The 21,440-nt window shown below is 40.4% G+C and overlaps 1 protein-coding gene across 1 annotated transcript in view; it reads left to right on the forward strand.

Annotated features, from left to right (window-relative positions):
- RAB31 (RAB31, member RAS oncogene family) overlaps positions 1-21,440 on the forward strand; it is a 155,017-nt gene that overhangs the window by 69,161 nt on the left and 64,416 nt on the right. The window contains exon 5 of the mRNA XM_064378949.1: positions 14,095-14,176. Coding sequence (XP_064235019.1) covers positions 14,095-14,176 — 82 coding nt within the window. The remainder of the gene's footprint in view (positions 1-14,094; positions 14,177-21,440) is intronic.

Here is a 21,440-nt window from a genome sequence, read left to right on the forward strand (position 1 = left end):
GGGGCCATCTTGGCTCACTGCAACCTCCACCTCCCGGGGTCAAGCAATTCTCCTGCCTCAGCCTCCTGAGTAGCTAATATTACAGGTGCGCACCACCATGCCCAGCTGTATTTTTGTATTTATAGTAGAGATGGGGTTTCACCATGTTGGTCAGGCTGGTCTCAAACTCCTGACCTAAAGCAATCCACCTGCCTCAGCCTCCCAAAGTGTTTGGATTACAGGCATGAGTCACTGTTTCTGGCCCCTTTTCTGGAATTATCTAATGCCAGCGTTTCCACTCCCATGCATGGGGTGGGGTGGAGGTGCATTATCAAATTCTCCTGACCTTGAGATGCACAATTGTTTTCTTCTTCATCTCCCCTTTCCAGTGAGCTCGTTGGCCACATATGCTTTTGCTCTGCTGTTTGGCAAGTGCCTGCTTTTTCACTCTTAGAACTTGGCCTTGCTTATTTTTCACCCTGAGGGTATCATGTCTTTGTAGGCAAGCTTTTGCTTTCCTCAGAAGGGAAAGAATGTGTCTGTATGTTTTGGGAAACCTGTAGGATTGTTGAGGATGGGAGACTATCCGAAGTGGAGAAAATTCATGGCGGGAAATAAGCAGTGCTCAAGAGTACTTGGCTGATAGGCCAGGGGTTGGAACTGTGTAGCTGAGAAAACCCACATTTTGTTGTTTAAAAATGACTTAAAGAAACATATTCATGAAAATATCAAGAATTAGGAAAGGTCTGAGATTTTGCCCTAATTATAGCCTGCAACTTGTTAACAAGTTAGCAGTTCTAACTTTGTTAGCCTGACTCAGTTTCAGGGATGCTGGCAGAAGACAAAAGACCCCCGGGTCAGAGACAGAGGCAGTAGCAATAGCCAGAGTTTTGCATTTTGCATTGGTTTCCTTGGTCCAAATTCCCATAGGGTGACATGAGAATCAGACACCTCCCATGCAGGGGGTTATGTTACGGGAGAGGAACCCTGAGCTGAGGGAATCCATGTCTTCTACATGGGGCAGTGAGAACGTTGGTCCTCAGCTCTAGAGGGAGACTCTCCCCTCCAAGGATGTTTGCTATGCAGGTTGAGCATCCCTAATCCAAAAACCTGAAATCCAGAATACTCCCAAATCTGAAACTTTTGAGTGCCAAAATGAAGCTCAAAGGTCATACTCAAAATGCTCAGTGGAATATTTCATATTTTGGAATTTCAGCTTTGGGCTATTCAACTGGGTAAGTATAATGCAATTGTTGCAAAATTTTTAAAAAATCCAGCTGGGCGAGGTGGTTAACACCTGTAATTCTAGCTGTTTGGGAGGCCTAGGTGGGCGGACCACATGAGGTCAGGAGTTCAAGACCAGCCTGGCCAACATGGTAAAACCCCATCTCTACTAAAAATACAAAAATTAGCCAGGCATGGTGGCACATGCCTATAGTTCCAGCTACTTGGGAGGCTGAGGCAAAAGCAGGTGTTGATTACAGTGAGCCGAGATTGCACCACTGCACTCCAGCCTGGGCAACAGAGCGAAGCTCCATCTAAAAAAAAATCCCAAATTCAAAACACTCTGGTACTAAACATTTTGGATAAGGGATACTCAGCCTGTACAAGCATCCCTGAAAACACAATCCAGATTACAGGCATGAGTCACTGTTCCTGGCCCCTTTTCTGGAATTATCTAATGCCAGCTTTTCCACTCCTATGCATGGGGTGGGGTGGAGGTGCATTATCAAATTCTCCTGACCTTGGGATACACAATTGTTCTCCTCTTCATCTCTGGAAAAAACTCAATCCGGAAAAAACTGTGTTTGCTTGCAAGATGTGCACGATGTGAGAGACCATAAAGAACTGTCTCCTAACATAGGCACTTCTGTGATAGGTACACTTTTCATGGAGGAAATTCTTTTCACTCTGCTCTGGAATGTACTGTTTTTTCCCATCTTATTTTTCCCTTGGTGTGTTTTTTTTTTCTGATAATAAACAGCAGAACTGATAAGAATGATTAATAATAAGTATGGTTTCAGAAGATAGAAGAGAGATTTGTGCCTCCTACTCTCTAAACTTTTGTTTAAAAAAATTTTTTTAATAACAAATTTGTATTCCTTTTGTAATGATCTTTTTTAAAGTAAAAAGACAATTTTTACTTTAAAAAAAAGCAAATTTGCAGGGTGAGTACATAAAAAAGATAAGCATAAGTGTTAAGCATAGGTATAGCATGATACGTAGGATAGTTAGGTCATTTTGGTCACAATCTTTTGGTCAAAGAGAGTTGCTGTGCCAGTCCAGATTCAAGGGAGAGGAGACACAGGCCACCTCATGGTGGGTGGAGCCGCACATGCGTAGAGGGAGGGTGGGGGATGGGGGGTGGATCGTTGGTACCACTTTAGAGACAAACACGGTTGACAGTGTTTTTCTAATAAATGTCTTTCGGTGCTTTGGGGTTTTAAAAAACTTATGTATTACAATTGACCCTTGAACAACTCAGGGATTAAGGTTGCTGACCCCTGGACAGTTGAAAAACCACCTATAACTTTTTTTTTTTTTTTTTGAGATGGAGTTTTGCTCTGTCTCCCAGGCTGGAGTGCAGTGGTGCGATCTCGTCTCACTGCAACCTCTGCCTCCTGGGTTCAAGCAGGTTCAAGCGATTCTCTTGCCTCAGCCTCCTGAGTAGCTAGGGATTACAAGTGCGTGCCACCACGCTCGGCTAATTTTTATATTTTTAGTAGAGACAGAGTTTCACCATGTTGGCCAGGCTGGTCTCGAACTCCTGACCTCAGGTGATCCACCCGTCTTGGCCTCCCAAAGTGCTGGGATTACAGATGTGAGCCACTGCGTCTGGCTCCACTTGTAACTTTTGACTCCCCCAAAACTTACCTGCTAACAGCCAGCTGTTGACCTGAAGCCTTACCAAGAACATAGTCAATTCACACATATTTTGTACATGATGTGTATTATATACTGTATTCTTACAATAAAGTAAGCTACATAAAAGAAAACATTACTAAGAAAATCATAAGGAAGAGAAAATACATTTACTATTCATTAAGTGGAAGTGGACCATCATAAAGGTCTTCATTCGCGTTGTCTTCACACTGAGTAGGCTTAGGAGAAGCAGGAAGAGGAGGGGTTGGTCTTGCTGTCTTGAGAGTGGGAGGCGGAAGAGATCAACTTAGAAGTGGGCCCATGCCATTCAAACCCAGGTTCCAGGGTCAGCAGTCTATGGAAACTCTCTGTACTTTCTGCTCAGTTTTTCCCGTAAACTAAAAGTGCTCTAAAAAAATTATTAGTTTAAAAATTGTATTTTAGTTTTAAAAATTATGAAAAATTTTATACTATGCAGAAATATATAAAATAAAAAGTGAGGTCAGAGGATTTTACTAGCTTTTCAATCCCTTATTCTTCAGTTTACATAACCAATATTTAGAGTCCAAAGTGCATGTTTAACCTATTTCTTATAAATACTTTCTGTGGACATGCAGGTGTATAAGTAGATAATTTCTAAAAATTAAACTATATCACACTTTACCTAACAATCCACAACATACGTTCCCAGTCCACTTAGGTCCTCCTTACTCTTTTTCATGGCTGGTTGCCAGCCTCTGGGAAACTGAGTCAGGCTGCCAAGTGGTGACTGTTAACTTGTTATTAAGTTGCAGGCTGCAATTAGGGTATAATACAAGTATGCCCTGTGCAATACTTGGGGCATGCATATACTAAAAATTTATTAGTTCTTTATCTGAAATTCAAATTGAACTGGCATCCTGTATGTTTATTTGCTGAATGTCACAACCCTCTCCTCACCCCTCCTTTGGGCTTAAGCCAGGCTGGTTGAGTTTCTGAGTCTTGCAATGAAAGGGACCTCAATAGAAGCAGACAGTTGTGAAATAGGGGCTTAGACAGGTGACTCAACTTTAATTGTGACACAGACAAGATTAAAGTCTAATTGTTTTGATTATAAAAGTTCATGTTTGACTAGGCATGGTGGCTCCTGCCTGTAATCCCAGGACTTTGGGAGACCAAAGTGGGTGGATCGTTTGAGCCCAGGAGTTCAAGATCAGCTTGGGCAACAGGGTGAAACTCCATCTCTATAAAAAAAAAAACATACGAAAATTAACTGGGTGCAGTGGCACGTGCCTGTAGTCCTAGCTACTTGGGAGGCTACTTGAGACAGAGTCTTCTCTGTCACCCAGGCTGGAGTGCAGTGACATGATCTTGGCTCACTGCAACTTCTACCTCCCAGCTTCAAGCAATTCTCCTGCCTCAGCCTCCCAAGTAGCTAGAACTATAGGCGTGCACCACCACACCCTGGTAATTTTTGTATTTTTAGTAGAGTCAGGGTTTCACCATGTTGGCCAGGCTGGTCTTGAGCTCCTGACCTGAGGTGATCTGCCCAACTTGGCCTCCCAAAGGAGATTACAGGAGTGAGCCACTGCGCCCAGCCCTGTTCCGATTTCTACCTCCTTCCTTGCTTTTTCTCTGGATTCAGTGTCAGGCTCAGCCCCTCCACCCTTATGTATTGTCTTCCTGCTATAATTTAACTTGCCGATTAAAAATTGATGAAAATTTCCCCTCTGGAATTTTGAGAAAATGTTTTAAAACCCCAGTTGCAGAAAAATAAAGCTAGTGGGAACATGTTCTAAATGACACATACAGTTTTCCTGGAAGGTGGCAGAAATGGAAAACTTTTAAAATGTTTGAGTGCTTTTCCCAAAGCTGGTAGATTTGGTGGGCTGAGGAACTGATTTATATTAATAGATTTGTTTTGTTCGGCCTTCACAGTGCTCTAAAGACTTTAAGCCAACAGTGAAGAATCAGGAGACTTTCACGTAATAAACTTGCATTCCTGGCTTCTTTTGAAAAAAAATCAGTGGGTTTGGAGCCCTGGTGCCCATTCCCATGTGGCAGGAGCCAGCTGGTGCCACTCCACATGGGAGGCCAGGCCTCCCCCATTCACGCCATTCCCGCTAGGTATTATTACTATTATTTTCCTCAGTATGAACGTTCACACCTAGCCCGCTTCACCCATTTATATGTCCTTCCTGGTCTGCAGACATTTCAGTTCCTGGCCCCGGCACTGCCTGCTTGGCAGTAACCCTGCTGGCCACCGCCAGGCCCAGGGTGGTTAGGGGACTTGCCTAGGTGCACACAGCCCGTGAGCAGCACTCTCATGGCTCACCCCAAGTGAGTCCACTCTCAAAGCCCACCCCTGTTCTTCCTACTGGAATCACACGACCTTTGGTAAAAGGCCATAGGCTGTAAAATGCCATTGCTTCAGCATTAAAAGAGTTAATTCTTATGGCCTCCCTGATTCACTGTGAAAAACCTTGGCTCTGCTATTCAAGCAGATTGCATTGACATCTTGAGTGTGTGTGTATGTGTGTGTCTCCCTTTTTATTTCAACTTTTGTAAGGAGATTATGTTACTTCTCTGCCAGATTTTGGTTTCCACAGATAATGAAGTCAGTTTAGCAGGTCAGTGCGCCCCTCCACCATTTTTGAGGGTAATCTATACAGAAGAAAAGATGCCTGAGGTTCTTGTTTGTTTGGTTGGTTTTTTGAGACAGGGTCTTGCTCTGTCATCCAGGCTAGAGTGCAGTGGTGCGATTATGGCTCACTGCAGCCTCCACCTCCCAGGCTTAAGCAATCCTTCTACCTTGGCCTCCTGAGTAGCTGAGACCACAGGTGTGAGCCACCACACCTGGCTATTTTTAAATTTTTGTTTTTAATTAAGTTTTTTAATTTTTGTGGAAATGAGGTCTTACTGTATTGTTGCCTACGCTGGATGAAGTTCTTAAGATCAAAAGCTAGCAAAGACTTAAAAACCAACAACAAACCTCAGTTAACCAAAAAAAAAAAAAAAAAAAGCCATGATTGTCATGGTCCTCATTTCAAATACTGAGAGTCTTTTTCCTAGTGGTGAGAGATCAGGAGCACAGAGGGATGTGTGTGTGAGGTGTGCCTTCCCACTACTTTTAAAGTTGCTCTTCACAGCTCGCTGTGAACCAAGGGGAATTTCACAGGTATCCATTTCCCTATTTGTCCCTACAAACACCTTCTATTTAATGCAGAGTAGGTATTGGCCCCATTTCACAGAACAGGAAACCAGGGGCTTTATGGGTTGTCTAATTGAGTCTGGCAGCGAGGGCCTCTGCTTCCTCTTCCTGGTTGTACCACTGGACTCTTCTTTCACCAGGAACCAGAGAGTTTTCTGAGATTAGAGTTTTCCCCCCTTACCTGTACTGTGAAGGGGTTGGACTGGATATTTTATATTTTTTCCTAAGATTTTAAAGGCATGAACTTTGTTTTCTAACCCTAAGGAGAATGTTTTAAGGGTAGGGTTGTTGTATTATTTATCCCAGCACCTAGAATATATTGAAGAATAAATGAAAATCTGGCTACCATCAAAAGTGAAAATAAAAACAAAATACACAAAAACAAAATTTTGATAGAGTTGTTCAATAAAATTTTCAAAATGAGTTTATGGAAAAAAATCCACAAACAACATTAAAGGGCAAATGTTAAACTGGAAAATATTATTTAAAATATATTACTACAAAAGGTTAGTAGAAAATGCTCAAAAAATGAATAATAGAAGGATGATGACCCCAGTTGAAAAGTAGGCAAAGGTCATGAACTAGAGAAAAGTTCCTTTACAAAAAAAAATACAAGTGAACAATAAATGTTAAAATGATGTTTAAACTTGTGATAAGCATAGTGAATACAAAAAGAGATTTGAAAGATTAATAATAATTGAGGAAAAGGCCATCTCATACACCACTATGGACATGTAGGTTGGTACAACTTAAATTTGGCACATGTAGCAAAAGTGGAGTGTATCTATTTTATTTATTTATTTATAGAGACAGAGTCTTGCTGTGTCACCCAGGCTGGAGTGCAGTGGCACAATCAGGGCTCACTGTACCCTTGACCTCCTGGGCTCAAGGGATTCTCCTGCCTCAGCTTCTTGAGTAGCTGGGACTACAGACACAAGCCACTGCACTTGGCTGCTTTTTTTCTTTGTAGAGCAGGGGGTCTCGCTGTGTTGTCCAGGCTGTTCTTGAACTCCTGACCTCAAGGCATCCTCCCACCTTGGCCTCCCAAAGTGCTGGAATTATAGGTGTCAGCAACCATACCCAGCTCTACTTTTTTTTTTCTTTTGTTGCCTGGCTCTACTTTTTAAAAATTAAATCTAAGGATATAGTTGTGCAGGAACACAAAGATGTAAGTACAAGGATATTCACTGAATCATTATCATAATAGTGAGCAATAGGTAACCAAAACGTCCATCATTAGAGTATTGAATAATTCCATAAGATGGTATATGATCTTCAGTCATTTTAGATGATATTGATCTATATTCATAGAAATGGAAAGATTTTAGGTGATTTTTTTTTTTTTTTTTTTTTTGAGACAGAGCCTTGCCTTGCTTTGTCACTCAGGCTGGAGTACAGTGGTGCAATCTCGGCTCACTGCAACCTCTGCCTCCTAGGTTCAAGTAATTCTCTTGCCTCAGCTCCCCGCAAGTAGCCAGGATTACAGGCATGCACCACCATACCTGGCTAATTTTGTATTTTTAGTAGAGATGGGGTTTTGCCATATTGGCCAGGCTGGTCTCAAACTCCTGACCTCAAGTGGTCTGCCCACCTCGGCCTCCCAAAGTGCTGGGATTATAGATGTGAGCCACTGCATCCAGCTGATTTTAGATGATACTGATCTATATTCATAGAAATGGAAAGATTTCCAGGATATATAAAGTTGAGGAAAAGCAAGATTTAGATAATGATCAATTTTCAGAGTAAAAGTTGTATTAAAATAGAGTTTCCCGCAAACTCGGAAGCAGATCACATGGGATGGTCACACCACAGTGTGATTGACATAAAGACTGGTATTATTTGGGAAGAAGAGGAAAGAAAAAGAGTCAGGAACAGTTCTTACTCAGGGATGCTGGGCTCTCAGGGATGTGGCTGTAAATTCTCTGAGGATGAGTGGGAACGCTTGGACCCTGCACAGCGGCCTCTATAGAGGGACGTGATGTTGGAGAGCTACAAGAACCTGGTCACCATAGCAGGAAATTCTCTTCCTGACCCAAATATTATCTTCATGATGGAGCAAGAGCAAGACCCGTGGACAGTGGAGAGTCAAGTGAAAATAGCAAGAAAGTGAAAAGAGTGGGAATGTATCAAAGGTGTAATCAGAGTGGTGCTGCAGCTCAAACAGAAACACATGGAGAGATCTTATCATGATGGACAGCTTCCATCTGGTAGGGTGTCATGATATATACGTCATCTTTGCATATATATAGGTTTTTACGTATGGTTCCTGGCTTCTAACTCCTAAGCCCTTCTTATAATCTTGAGGCACTTAAGGCCTCAGAAAACAGAATCTCTGTCTTACCTTCTCCTGTCCTCCTTTTACCTTCCCAAGGCAGGACTCTAAGATCACGGGTCCTTCCAGAGAGAATCCTGCCCCATTCTCTAGAGGAAGGAATGCTACACAGAGAGGTCAAGAAAAACCTGAACACACAGGCCTTGCTGGGTTTTGATCATGCACTTTTTGTCCAATCACATATCTACAAGATTGTTAAGAATGCCTATGAAGGCTGGGCGCAGTGGCTCATGCCTGTAATCCCAGACCTTTGGGAGGCCAAGGTGGGCGGATCACCTGAGGTCAGGGGTTTGAGACCAACCTGACCAACATGGTGAAACCCTTCTCTACTAAAATTGCAAAAATTAGCCAGGTGTGATGATGCATCCCTGTAATCCCCACTACTCAGGAGGCTGAAGCAGGATAATTGCTTGAACCCAGGAGATGGAGTTGGCAGCAAGCCGAGATCATGCGATTATGCAATTGCACTGCAGCCTGGGAGACAGTTAGACTCTGCCTTAAAAAAAAAAAAAAAAAAACAGTAAGAATGTCTATACAGTGAAGCCTCCATAAAAACTAAAAAAAAAAAACAGGGTTTGGGAAGCTTCTGGAGACCTGAGGTTCCTGGAGAGTGGTGCCCAGGGAGGGCATGGCGGCTCCGTGTCCCCTTCCTTCTTACCTTTCCCTATGCATCTCTTCATCTGTATCCTTTACAATATCCTTTATGAGAAACTGGTCGCTATAAGTAAGTGTTTCCTTGGGTTCTGTGAGCTGCTGTAGCAAATTAATCAAACCCAAAGAGGGGTTGGTGGGAACCCCAACCTGAAGCCTGTCGATCAGAAGTTCTAGAGGCCCAGGCTCGGGACTGGTGTCTGTGGAGGGGCAGTCTTGGGGACTGAGCCATTAACCTGTGGGATCTGACAGCATCTCCAGGGGGAGAGTGTCAGAATTGAATTGGAGGATGCCTAGTTGGTGTCTGCTGCTGATGGCGGGGAGAAACTGCTACAGACTTGGTCATAGAAGTCCTCTTCTGTGTTGATGGTTGTTGTGGTGTGAGAGTAGAGGAAGAACATGGTTTGAGAGAGCTACCCGTATACATCTGGCTTCTGGGAACTCTCTGCTTCCTTCTCTCTAAGGGATATCTTTCCTGAATGTGCAATCAAGGAATTATTTTCCAAAAAGAAAAGTAATACAGGAGAAATATTCCACACAGTGTCATTTGAAAGACACGAAGTCACGACATTGGAGACTTTCGCTTCAGGGAAATCCAGAAAAATAGACAGTACTTTGAGTGTCAGTGGAGAAGTGATGAAAGCAGTTACAAGAGTGCCTAAAAAAATCTCACTAGTAGAAGAGACCAACATGATAGAAGGGATGCAGGCAACTAAAAATCAGCTTGGATTAAGTTTTCAGTCATATCCACCTGAAATGCAGCTATTTGAGGCTAGAGAGAAAATTTATGAATGTCATCAAGTTGAAAAGTCTACCAGCAGTTGTCTCTCAGTTTCACCACTCCAAAGAATTCCTTCTAAACCCAAATCCATATTTCTAATAAACATGGGACTTAATCTATTCTTCCTTATACAAGATCAGAAAGCGCACATTAGGAAAAACCTTACAAGTGTAATGAGTGTGCAAAACCTTTAATTATATGACTCACTCTATGCTGTATATTAGATAATCCATTCCAGAGAGAAATGACATAAATGTGATTTATGTAGCAAGGTTATTAGTCAAAAATAAAACCTTGCACATCACTGGAGAGAGTTACTTTACTACTTATGACTTTCAACTTGAGCTTTGAAATACAAGAGACTAAAATCCAGAATATGCAAGGAACTCAAACAACTGAACAGCAAAGAAAACCCAAGTAAAATGATTTAAAATGTGCAAGGAATCTGAATGGACATTTCTAAAAAGAAGACATACAAATGGCCATATACTTAGATGGAAAAATGCTCAACATCACTATCAGGGAAATGCAAATTAAAACTACAGGGAGATATCATCTCTCTCCAGTTAGAATGTCTATCATTAACAATTAAAAAAAAAAGTAAATGCTGGAAAGAATGAAGAGAAAAGGAAATTCTTGTGCTCTGTTGGTAAATTGAACACTGTGTGTGTTAGTACAGCCATTATGGAAGACAGCATGGAGGTTTCTCAGAAAAGCTAAAAATAGGACAACCTTACAGTCCAGCAATTCTACTACTGGGTATTTATGCAAAGGAGAGAGAATCAGTATATCAAAGGAATACCCACACTCACAGATTTATTGCTGCACTATTCACAACAGCCAAGATATGGAATCAACCCAAGTGTCCATCAACAAATGAATGGAGGTTGGCACAGTGGCTCACACCTGTAATCCCAGCACTTTGGGAGGCTGAGGAGGGTGGATCACCTGAGGTCAGGAGTTTGAGACCAGCCTGGTCAACATGGTGAAACCCAATCTCTACTAAAGAAAAATAGAAAAATTAGCTGGGCGTGGTGGTACATGCCTGTAATCTCAGCTACTTGGGAGGCTGAGGCAGGAGAATTGCATGAACCTGGGAGGCAGAGGTTGCAGTGAGCTGAGACTGTGCCACTGCACTCCAGCCTGGGTGGCAGAGTAAGTCTCTGTCTCAAAAAAACAAAACAAAAATAAAAACAGAAATGAATGAATGGATAAAGAAAATGTGGTATATATATACATTGGAATACTATTTAGCCATAAAAAGGAATGAAATCCTGTCATTCATGACAACACGGATGAACCTGGAGGACATTATGTTAAGTGAAATAAGCCAGGCACAGAAAGATATATACTGCATGTTCTCACTCATATGCGAGAGCAAAAAAAAAAAATGCTCATAGAAGTAGAGTAGAATTGTGGTTATTAGAAGCTGGGAAGTGTTGGGGGAGGGAAGGATAGGGAGAGGTTGTTTAACAAAGTTACAGCTAGATGAGAGGAAAATGTTCTAGTGTTCTGTAGCACTGTAGGATGATTATGGCTACAATATTTTAGTGTACATTTTCAAAAATCTAGAAGAGAGGATTTTGGATGTTCACAACAGCAAGGAATGATAAATGTTCAAGATGATGAATATGCTAATTACCCTGATTTGATTATTACACATTGTATACATGTAGGTACATATCACTCTGCATCCCATAAGATGCATGATTATTGTGTATCAGCTAAAAATAGAAGGAAAACAAGAACTGAATGAATAATCCCATTTTAAAAGTTGTATAAAAATAATTGGGAAGGACATATACCAATTTATTAGCAGTGATTATGACTGGGTGGTGAAATATGGTTGGTTTTTATTTCCTTTTCATCTTTTGAGTTTCTTTTTAATGAAATACATATGTTGCTTTTAAAGTGGGAAAAGTAATAAAGATATTCACATTTTTGGAATTTATTAGCTCTTCCTAGTAGTCTGGATATACATTTTAAACACTTTTAAAGAAATAAAGGAATAGATGTGGTTTTAATAATACTGGATCTTATCACTTAGAATACTTAGAATTTCAACTTAGTGCAATTGTAGGTTGACAATTAGAACTCTCTAACTATTATTAGCCTTTGGTTTGCTGTGGGGATAGTGTGGGAATTGCAGTAGACTTTTCTACTTGGGACTTCTGTATTTGGCCTCTTATTCTTAGAAAATTTAGAGGCTGAGGAAATATTACTGTGATGATGCTAGTGGACCAGGCTGGACCATATGAAAGTAAGGGAAAGAACCCCTGACTCTTTGTCCCTAAAACCCCAGGGTTCATCCCCTAAGAATAAGAACATAATGAGGACAGCATGATCATACCTAGAAAATTAATTCGAATTAATGGTAATATCTTGCATATAGTGTGAATTTAAAAATTTTCAATTGTCCTTAAAATTGGGGGGTGGGGGGTACAGGGTCTCACTCTGTCACCCAGAGTGGAGTGCATTGGGGCAATATTGGCTCTTTACTACAGCCTCAAACTCCTGGGCTCAAGCTGTCCTTCTACTTCAGTCTTCCGAGCTGCCAGAACTACAGGCTCGCGCCATAATGCTCAGCTGATTAAAAAATTGTTTTTTGTAAAGAAGGAGTCTTGCTGTGTTGCCCAGGCTGGTCTTGAAATCCTGGCCTCAAGCCATCCTCCTGCTTCAGCTTTCCAAAGTATTAGGATTACAGGAAAGAGCCACCGCACCTGGCCAGATGGATTTTAAAGCTGTTTTTTCCCTAATCTGGGATCCAGCCAAGGTTTATATATTGCATTTGGTTGTTTTATCTCTTTCCTCTCCATCTAGATTCTAGAAGAATCTCCCTGCATTTTTCTGGTTTGCTTTTCATGACATTGACTTATTTGAAGCATTCAGGCCAGCTTGCCTAATAGAATGTTTCACATTCCACATTTGCCTGATTGTTTTCTTACAATTAAATTCAGACTAAACATTTGTGGTCTGAACGCTGTATAAGTGATGTATCTACTTATTCCATCGCTTCAGGAGGCTCTCATATCAGGTTGTCCCATTATTGGGGATGCTTGCTATTTTTTTAATGAATAGGAAACTTTGTCTCATAAAAGTCAAGACTATTGAACATTCTTTGTATTTGTATACCCTTCATGTGTACAAAGAAAATGCTTTTTCAAAGGAAATATGCAAAAAAGAAAATATTAAGTGTTTCATGATCTACTGAGGCTTTAAAATCCTTTCTTTTTGGACTCAGAAGGGAGGAAAAAAATCCTTCCTTTTTTATGGAGAAAACATAAATATGTGTTAAGCTGCCAATCTTCGTCCTTGCATTTATGCAAGCAGGTTGGGACTTAGATGTAGTATTCTATTAGTTGCTACTAGTGTTGGATTCATATCAGCATAGTAAATATGTTAAGGCAGCATTTTTTTTTGTGCCATTGTAAGGCCAAAACCATAACATGCCAACATAGCAGCTGCCATTTTCACTCTTAATTATTGTAATAAGTTTTTAAAATCCAAGGTTGTATTCTTTTCTGAGATCTGGGGGTATTTGAATAATTGAAGCTAACTGGTTTTAGAAAGAGTCTTTTGTTTGTTTATTTTTGAGATGGAGTCTTGCTGTATCACCCAGGCCAGAGTACAGCGGTGAGATTTTGGCTCACTGCAGCCCCTGCCTCCTGGATTCAAGTGATTCTCCTGCCTCAGCCTCCCAAGTAACTGGGACTACAGGCGCCCACCACCACGCATGGCTAATTTTTGTGTTATTTTTTATTTTTATTTTACTTTTTTTTTGAGACGAAGTCTTATACTGTCACCTGGGCTGGAATGCAATGGTGCAATCTCAGCTCACTGCAACCTCCACCTCCCGGATTCAAGTGATTCTCCTGCTTCAGCCTCCCAAGTAGCTGGGACTACAGGTGCCTGCCACCATGCCCAGCTAAATTTTTATATTTTTAGCAGAGATTGGGTTTCACCATGTTGGCCAGGCTGGTCTCGAACTCTTGACCTCGTGATCCGCCCTCCTCAGCCTCCCAAAGTGCTGAGATTACAGGTGTGAGCCATCACACCTGGCCGGAAACACAGGCTTTTGAATGCCTCTTTTGTTTTGTTCTGTTTCAAAGCCCCCAGGTGGACTAACAGAAAATGCAGAATATTTTCTTTTGGGTGTCATGAGTCTTCCAGCCCTTTTCTCCTCTTAGTGGACCAGGGCCTTTTGGGGTTCTGCTGAGGTGTAGCATTTAACTTGTTTGACTTGTGAATCTTTGTAAAGAAACAATGCAATAATGTGAAGATGTTGACTCTCTTTTTCAGGGCATCTTTTATGACCAAAACTGTGCCTTGTGGAAATGAACTTCACAAGTTCCTCATTTGGGACACTGCTGGTCAGGAACGGGTGAGTAGATGCTGTTTTTTGGCTTTTCAGTGAAAATAAGATCAGCTTCTGGTTTGTTTGCATTAGACAGGCTTTGGTTGCAGGTGACAGAAATCTAGCTTGAAATGATGTAAGCAAAAAGGAAATGTACTCATTAGCTATGTGAAAAGTCTAAGGGGGTACCTAGGGTGAGGCAGAGCTGAGTTCAGGTCTCCTAAATGTGTCGTGAGAGGAGCCCATCTCTATTTCTGTTTCTTTCCATTTAGTGCAATTGTGGTTGCACCCTTGATTCGGTTCATTTTTAGGCAGACTCATTCTCACTCTGGTCCCAAAAGCATCTCTACACCTACCTTCAGCCTTTTTAGCAACTACCAGGTGAGCATGCACCTTTTCTGCAAGTGGTAACATACATCTTAGTGCGTCTGAGTTCTCATTGGCCTGCCTTAGGCCCCGTGCCCACTCCTGAACTTCAGGTGGTACAGTGTTCTGGGGGATTTGGTGCCCCTACTGGTGGGACTCGGCAGTACTCTGACCCCCTAGAGGCAGAGGCTGGTGTCAGCCCCACCTGAACCCCGTTGTCTGGAAGTCAGGTAGGCTTAGTGCTCCCAGGAAAATCTGGGGTCTCTTGCTGGAAAAATGGGTCATTGGATGCTGGGTTATCAAAAACAGCAGATGACTTCTCCCTTACTCCTAATTCTCTTTATTTGCTGGAAACACTTACAGAGAAAACTATATATTTTAGAAGGTCTTGCCTTTAGATTCAAAAAAGGGAAAGGATGAATACTAACACAGTGTCACAGAATACTTGCATAACTAGAGCATATATTATAAAAGCTGCTGTACCTTATTGTGTTTTCCAGGCTGGAGTGCAGTAGTGCAGTCATAGCTTACTGCACCCTTGATCTCCTGGGTTCAAGGGATCCTCCTGCCTCAGCTTCCTAAGTAGCTGGGACTATAGGCACAAGCCACTGCACCTGGCTGATTTTTTTTTTCTTTTGTAGCGCAGGGGTCTCGTTATGTTGTCCAGCCTGGTCTTGGAATTTCTGGTCTCAAGTGATCCTCCCACCTTGGCCTCCCAAAGTGCTGGGATTACAGGTGTCATCCATAATATAAAAGTTGAAACGGATAGCCAAGCAGAGATAAGCAATACCTTGTCTTAGCCAAGAGCTGTTAGCCTTATCAGAATTATCAGAGTTGATGATTATGGAGTAAAATTGGTAGAATTTTCCCTTCTCCGGTCCAAACTCAAATGTTACCTTCTCTACCTCCCTGTTTAAAATGTCACCACCTCCTTTTCTTGCCCTACTCCACTCACTTCCTGCTTCACTTTTCTCCACAGTTCTTATCATCTTCTAGTATATTATTTAATTCACTTTTTTTTTGAGACAGGGTCTTGTTCTGTCACCCAGGCTGGAGTGCAGTGGTGCAACTACAGCTCACTGTAGCCTCAGCCTTCTGTGCTCAAGGGATCCTCTCGCCTCAGCCTCTTGAGTAGCAGGGACCACAGGTGCTCACCACCACACTGGGCTAAATTTAAAAAATTTTTTGTGTAGAGGCAAAGTCTTTCTATGTTGCCCAAGCTGATCTTGAACTCCAGGGCTCAAGTGGCCCTCCTGCCTTAACCTTTCAAAGTGCTTGGATTACAGGTGTGAGCTACTACTCCTGGCCTTAATTCAATTATTGATCTGTTTATTGTCTCTTTCTCTAAAAGGAAGAATCCAGGATAATCTATAATTTTCATTATCATCTCCTAACCGAGTGGCAGTTTATATAATTTTCATTTTATTTAAATTCCCTTTTAAAACAAAAGTTCTCATATTTGTAGATTAAGACATTTTAAAAACAGTGCTGAGAGAAATCATAAACACAGACACAAACAAATGGAAACACATCCCATGCTCATGGATGGGTAGAATCAATATTGTGAAAATGAACATACTGCCAAAAGCAATCTACAAATTCAATGTAATTCCCATCAAAATACCACTGTCATTCTTCACAGAACTAGAAAAAACAGTCCCAAAATTCATATGGAACCAAAAAAGAGCCCACATAGCCAAAGCAAGACTAAGCAAAAAGAACAAATCTGAAGGCATCACATTACCTGAATTCAAACTATATTATAAGGCCATAGTCACCAAAACGGCATGGTACTGGTATAAAAATAGGCATATAAACCAATGGAACAGAATAGAGAACCCAGAAATAAAACCAAATACTTACAGTCAACTGATCTTTGACAAAACAAACGAAAACATAAAGTGGGAAATGGACATCCTATTCAACAAATGGTGCTAGGATAATTGGCAAGCCACATATAGGAGAATGAAACTGGATTATCATCTCTTACCCTATAAAAAATCAACCAAGATTGATCAAAGACTTAAATCTAAGACCCAAAACCCTAAACATTCTAGAAGATAACACTGAAGAAGCCCTTCTAGACATTGGCTTAGGCAAATACTTCATGACCAAGAACCCAAAAGCAAATGCAACAACAACAAAAAATAAATAGTTGGGACTTAATTAAACGAAAAAGCTTCTGCACAGCAAAAGAAATAATCAGCAGAGTAAACAGACAACCCACAGAGTGGGAGCAAATCTTCACAGTCCATACATCTGACAAAGGACTAATATCCAGAATCTACATGGAACTCAACAAAATCAGCAAGAACAAAACAAACAATGCCTTCAAAATGTGGGATAAGGACATGAATAGACACTTCTCAAAAGAATTTATACAAATGGCCAATGAACAGAACGACCATAATCAAAAAATTAAAATATAATAGATGTTGGCGTGGATGTGGTGAAAAGAGAACACTTTTACACTCTTGATGGGATTGTAAACTAGTACAACCACTATGGAAAACAGTATGGAGATTCCTTAAAGAACTAAAAGTAGATCTATTTGATTCAGTAATCCCACTCCTGGGCATCTATGTAGAGGAAAAGAAGTCATTACACAGAAAAGATACATACACATCCATGTTTACTGCAGCACAATTTGCAATTACAAAACTATGGAACCAGCCCAAATCCCCATCAATCAATGAGTGTATAAAGAAAAAAAAATACATATATATACTATAGAATACTACTGAATACTACTCAACCATAAAAAGGAACAAAATAATCTCAGGTATAAAGAAAAAAAAATACATATATATATACCATAGAATACTACTGAATACTACTCAACCATAAAAAGGAACACAATAATCTCATTTGCAGCAACCTGGATGAGATTGGAGACCATTATTCTAAGTGAAGTAACTCAGGAATAAAAAGCTAAACATCACATGTTCTCACTCAAAAGTGAGAGCTAAGCTATGAGGACGCAATGGCATAAGAATGATACGGTGGACTTCAGGGATTTGCAGGAAAGGGTGGGAGTGGGGGTGAGGGATAAAAGACTACAAATTGCATACAGTATACACTGCTTGGGTGATAAGTGCACCAAAGTCTCAGAAATTACCACTAAAGAATTTACTCTGGTAACCAAACACCATCTGTTTCCCAAAAACCTACTGAAATAAAATAATAATAATAATAATAATAAAGCTAAAAGAAGCATGCTAAAATATGCATATGATCCTAATCTAAAATTGTAGATGTGGAATTGCTAGTTCAGAGTCTCTGATACCTACTGTAAAATCCACCTGTTATTTGAATCCACAGTGTTTCACTGTTAATGTTCTTTCACTTTTACCCAAAGTAAGTATTGTAACATACTAAAATGAGAAAGCAAAAATAATCCTTTAAGAAATTTATATTTACTTTCTGATGACTTTAAACTTTTTTCATATTTTTTTAGCTATTTCATTTCTGATCTTAATAATTGAATTAGAGCTTTACCCACTTTTTTCATTGGTAATTTGTAAGAATCTCTTACCATTAAATTATACATAGTGTCTCCATTTGTTATTTATATTTTAATTTCTATTTTAGGTTTCTAATGGTTAAACTTGTTTGTTAGGGTCAAATTGATAAATCTTGTCTTTTATGAATTCTGCTTTAGAATACATGCTTTAAAAGACCTTCAGAATGCTAAAGTAAATATTAATTAAAGTTATGTTAAATATTTAAATAAAACATTTTCTTTAAAAAAGTACATTTTAAACAGTTTTAAGAAATAAATTAGGATGAATATTCTGACCTACAAATGCTAACCTCATTAGAATGTCTTCTATTTTTCTGCTAAATTGAGAGCACAGACTTCTGTGCATGGGAAGCAGCTGCCTGGGGCACCTCTTTAACTCCGTCAGCTGTGCCTGCCTATTCCTCAAATGAAGTGACTCGTTTAAGGAAAAATGTCTACTTAGAGACCTCACTTCTTGATATACGGGTGTGTAACTTGTAGTTGATCTGCTAGTTTTTTGTTTGTATTGTTATGTAAACTTAAGCAGAGAGAGTTTCTTGTTTCCCTTTTACCTCTGGCTATGAAATAGTTGCTTTTGCAGCTGCCTTTAATGAGCACAATAAGTCGCTTTTGCGAATAGCTAGCTAAGCGTCAGCGATGCTTCTGCTTCTCCTGCTGGCGGATGTTCCCTGATGACTTGCTGTGTTCCATGCACTGTTCTGAATGCCTGTGCGTACTGATGCATTTAGCCCTCCTTGCAAAAGCACTTTGAGGTAGAAACTGTCGTTATTCTCATTTGCAGGTGAGGTCACTGAGACACAGAGACATTAAGTAACTTGCACAATGTCACTGTGCTAATAAGGTGTAAAGCTGAAAATTGAATCCAGCAGTCTGGGTCCTGAGCTTTAAAGTTTTATTTTGATTGAAAAATTGCACAAAAAACTATATGGTTGAAAGTAAAACTATCCAAATTCCCACTACCCAGATATTTCCACTATGGATATTAGATGATCATTCTTCAGATATCTCTATGTGCATTGATAATTTTATATCAATGGGATTGTGATTCTTTATAACCTGCTGTTTTCATTTGATATTACAGTGTCACAAAGGAGAGATTTCTGTGTGATCAAAATGGAATGTCGGACACTTACCTACTCTAATAGACTATTCAAGGAATAGTCTTTTGATGAAACTTGAACTCTGCTAAAATGACTACTGTAGTTTGTAGTTTGTGCCATTTACTATCACAAAGAAAAATACCACTGGAAAATTGTCAGATGACCACATTTCTAACTATTGCGATTGCTTTTCCTAAAATTTGACTTTTAGAGGTTGTAGACATCGACTGCATTGATAGTATCCATAATTTTTAAATATCACTACTATGATATTTTATAAAATCACTATGTAATTTTATATGTGCAAGGCACGACTCCATAGTAGGGATATTCTTTCTTTATACTTCGAGGAAGGCGGATTTAGTTTTGGATAACGATTTAAAGCGAACGTTTTTAAGAGTCTAGATTTGTGGAGAGTGTGTGAGTGATATCCATATGGCCGTGTGGTCATCTGCTCTTCTCATCCCTCGACAGCCTGATTTCGTTATCCTTGGGTTGTCCTTGTCTGGTGTCCCCCGGTGGAGTCTTGCATCTCTCCAGTAATGGCAGTTTTTCAATTGTTTTGGCAGCTTGTTGCTGGCTTTAATTGTGCTTGTAATGATGTTGCCTAATGCTTGAGCTAAAAATAAATTCCCTGCTGTTGCTTGTGCCTATTGCTATTTGTTCTGTCTCATTAATTATTGGAGTCCAGTGAATTTTATTAGCCCTCCCTATCATCGTAGAAATCTGCTACTGTTCTTTTAGTTTTCATAATTTTAAACAATCACTTTGGGTTTATGATTTGACAATATAAAGACAGATTTCTTTTTTTCTTTCTTGTTTTTTTATTATTATTTTTTAAGACTAGGTCACACTCTGTCACCCAGGCTGGAGTGCAGTGATGCAATCATAGCTCACTGTAGCCTCAAACTCCCAGTCCCAGGCAATCCTCCTGCTCCAGCCTCCTGAGTAGCTGAGACTACCAGTATATGCCACCATGTGCAGCTAACTTAAAAAAAAATTGTAGAGATGAGGTCTTCCTATGTTGTGTAGGCTGGTCTTAAACTCCTGGTCTCAAGCAATCCACCTCACTTGGCTTCCCAAAGTATTGGGATTATAGGCGTGAGCCACCAAGCCTGGCCAATGACATAGATTTCTATGTCCTTAAAGGAAGAAAGCTCAGCTCAGTGCTTTGCTTGTGTTCATGACTCAATATTTGTTTATTTGTGGAATGATTGCTTCAAGTTCTACCTAACATACACAGCATTCTGGTTAATGCCCTACTACTGCCCAGTAATAATTCTGCCTTATATTTGTGGTACAAATTTGTACTCTTGGAAAAGTAGTTTTTCCTCCCCTGAGCACAGGAATCTAAAAGGATCCTCCTCCTCTCTTTATAAGAGAGTATTCGTTCTGTTTATTTATTTATTTTAGAGACAAGGTCTCACTCTGTCACCAGGGTGGTGCAGTGGCATGATCATAGCTCATTGCAGTCTCAAATCCCTAGGCTCCAGTGATTCCCCTGCCTCAGCCTCTAGAATAGCTGGGACTACAGGCATGTGCCACTGAGCCCAGCCTGTTCATTCTTGATACTCTGCCTGAATGTTGCTTTTTTTAACCCAACTGTGTGTCATAGACATCCTATCTCATTCATTCAGTGGCGATATGATAATTCATAGGGTGCATCTATTAAAAAAATGTCCCAATTGATCATTGAATTCCATTTGTTGGAAGCTTGATATTTATAAGATTTGTACATGGTTTTTTGGTACCACCAAAGACTATGAAGAGCGGAAGAGTGCCATTGGGCTCCCTCTGTGGTACTATCAGTGTGGCCTTTGGGAAGTTTTTATCCTGTCCTCTTGGAATGGGTTATTGTGCTGGTCTCTGCTTCACACCAAGCTGTGAATAGTACAGAGTAGCAGGTCAGCAGGCACCTTTTTGAGGATGTAAACAGGAGTCACTCCTAGAGTGATGTGCAGCCAACTGAAGGGAATTTACCTGTCCAGCTCCGTGCAAGAATCCAGAGTCAAGACATAAAGCGGCCTTTAGGGAGAGGACCTGAAAAGCAACATTGGCATAAGTAGGGCATGGGTTCATGGAGAAGTGAAGAGCTGGGGATAATACTTTAATCTACCAGAGGCCCCTCTGGGTTCTCTTGCTCTATATACCGTGGAAGGCCAACTTCTTCCAACCTGAAACTTTCTTCAGTCATCTCCCTTCAATTTTTTTCCACCATGCTATACTTTTGCACAGTTCATGATGTTCTAACACAAATTTCCCATTAAAAAAGCTGAAGCTGTAGAGCTAATGTTTAACTTTC

The sequence above is a fragment of the Aotus nancymaae genome, unplaced genomic scaffold, assembly GCF_030222135.1.
Source record: "Aotus nancymaae isolate 86718 unplaced genomic scaffold, 86718_ANA_hifiasm-v0.15.2.pri h1tg000020l, whole genome shotgun sequence".
Taxonomy (NCBI): Eukaryota; Metazoa; Chordata; class Mammalia; order Primates; family Aotidae; genus Aotus; species Aotus nancymaae.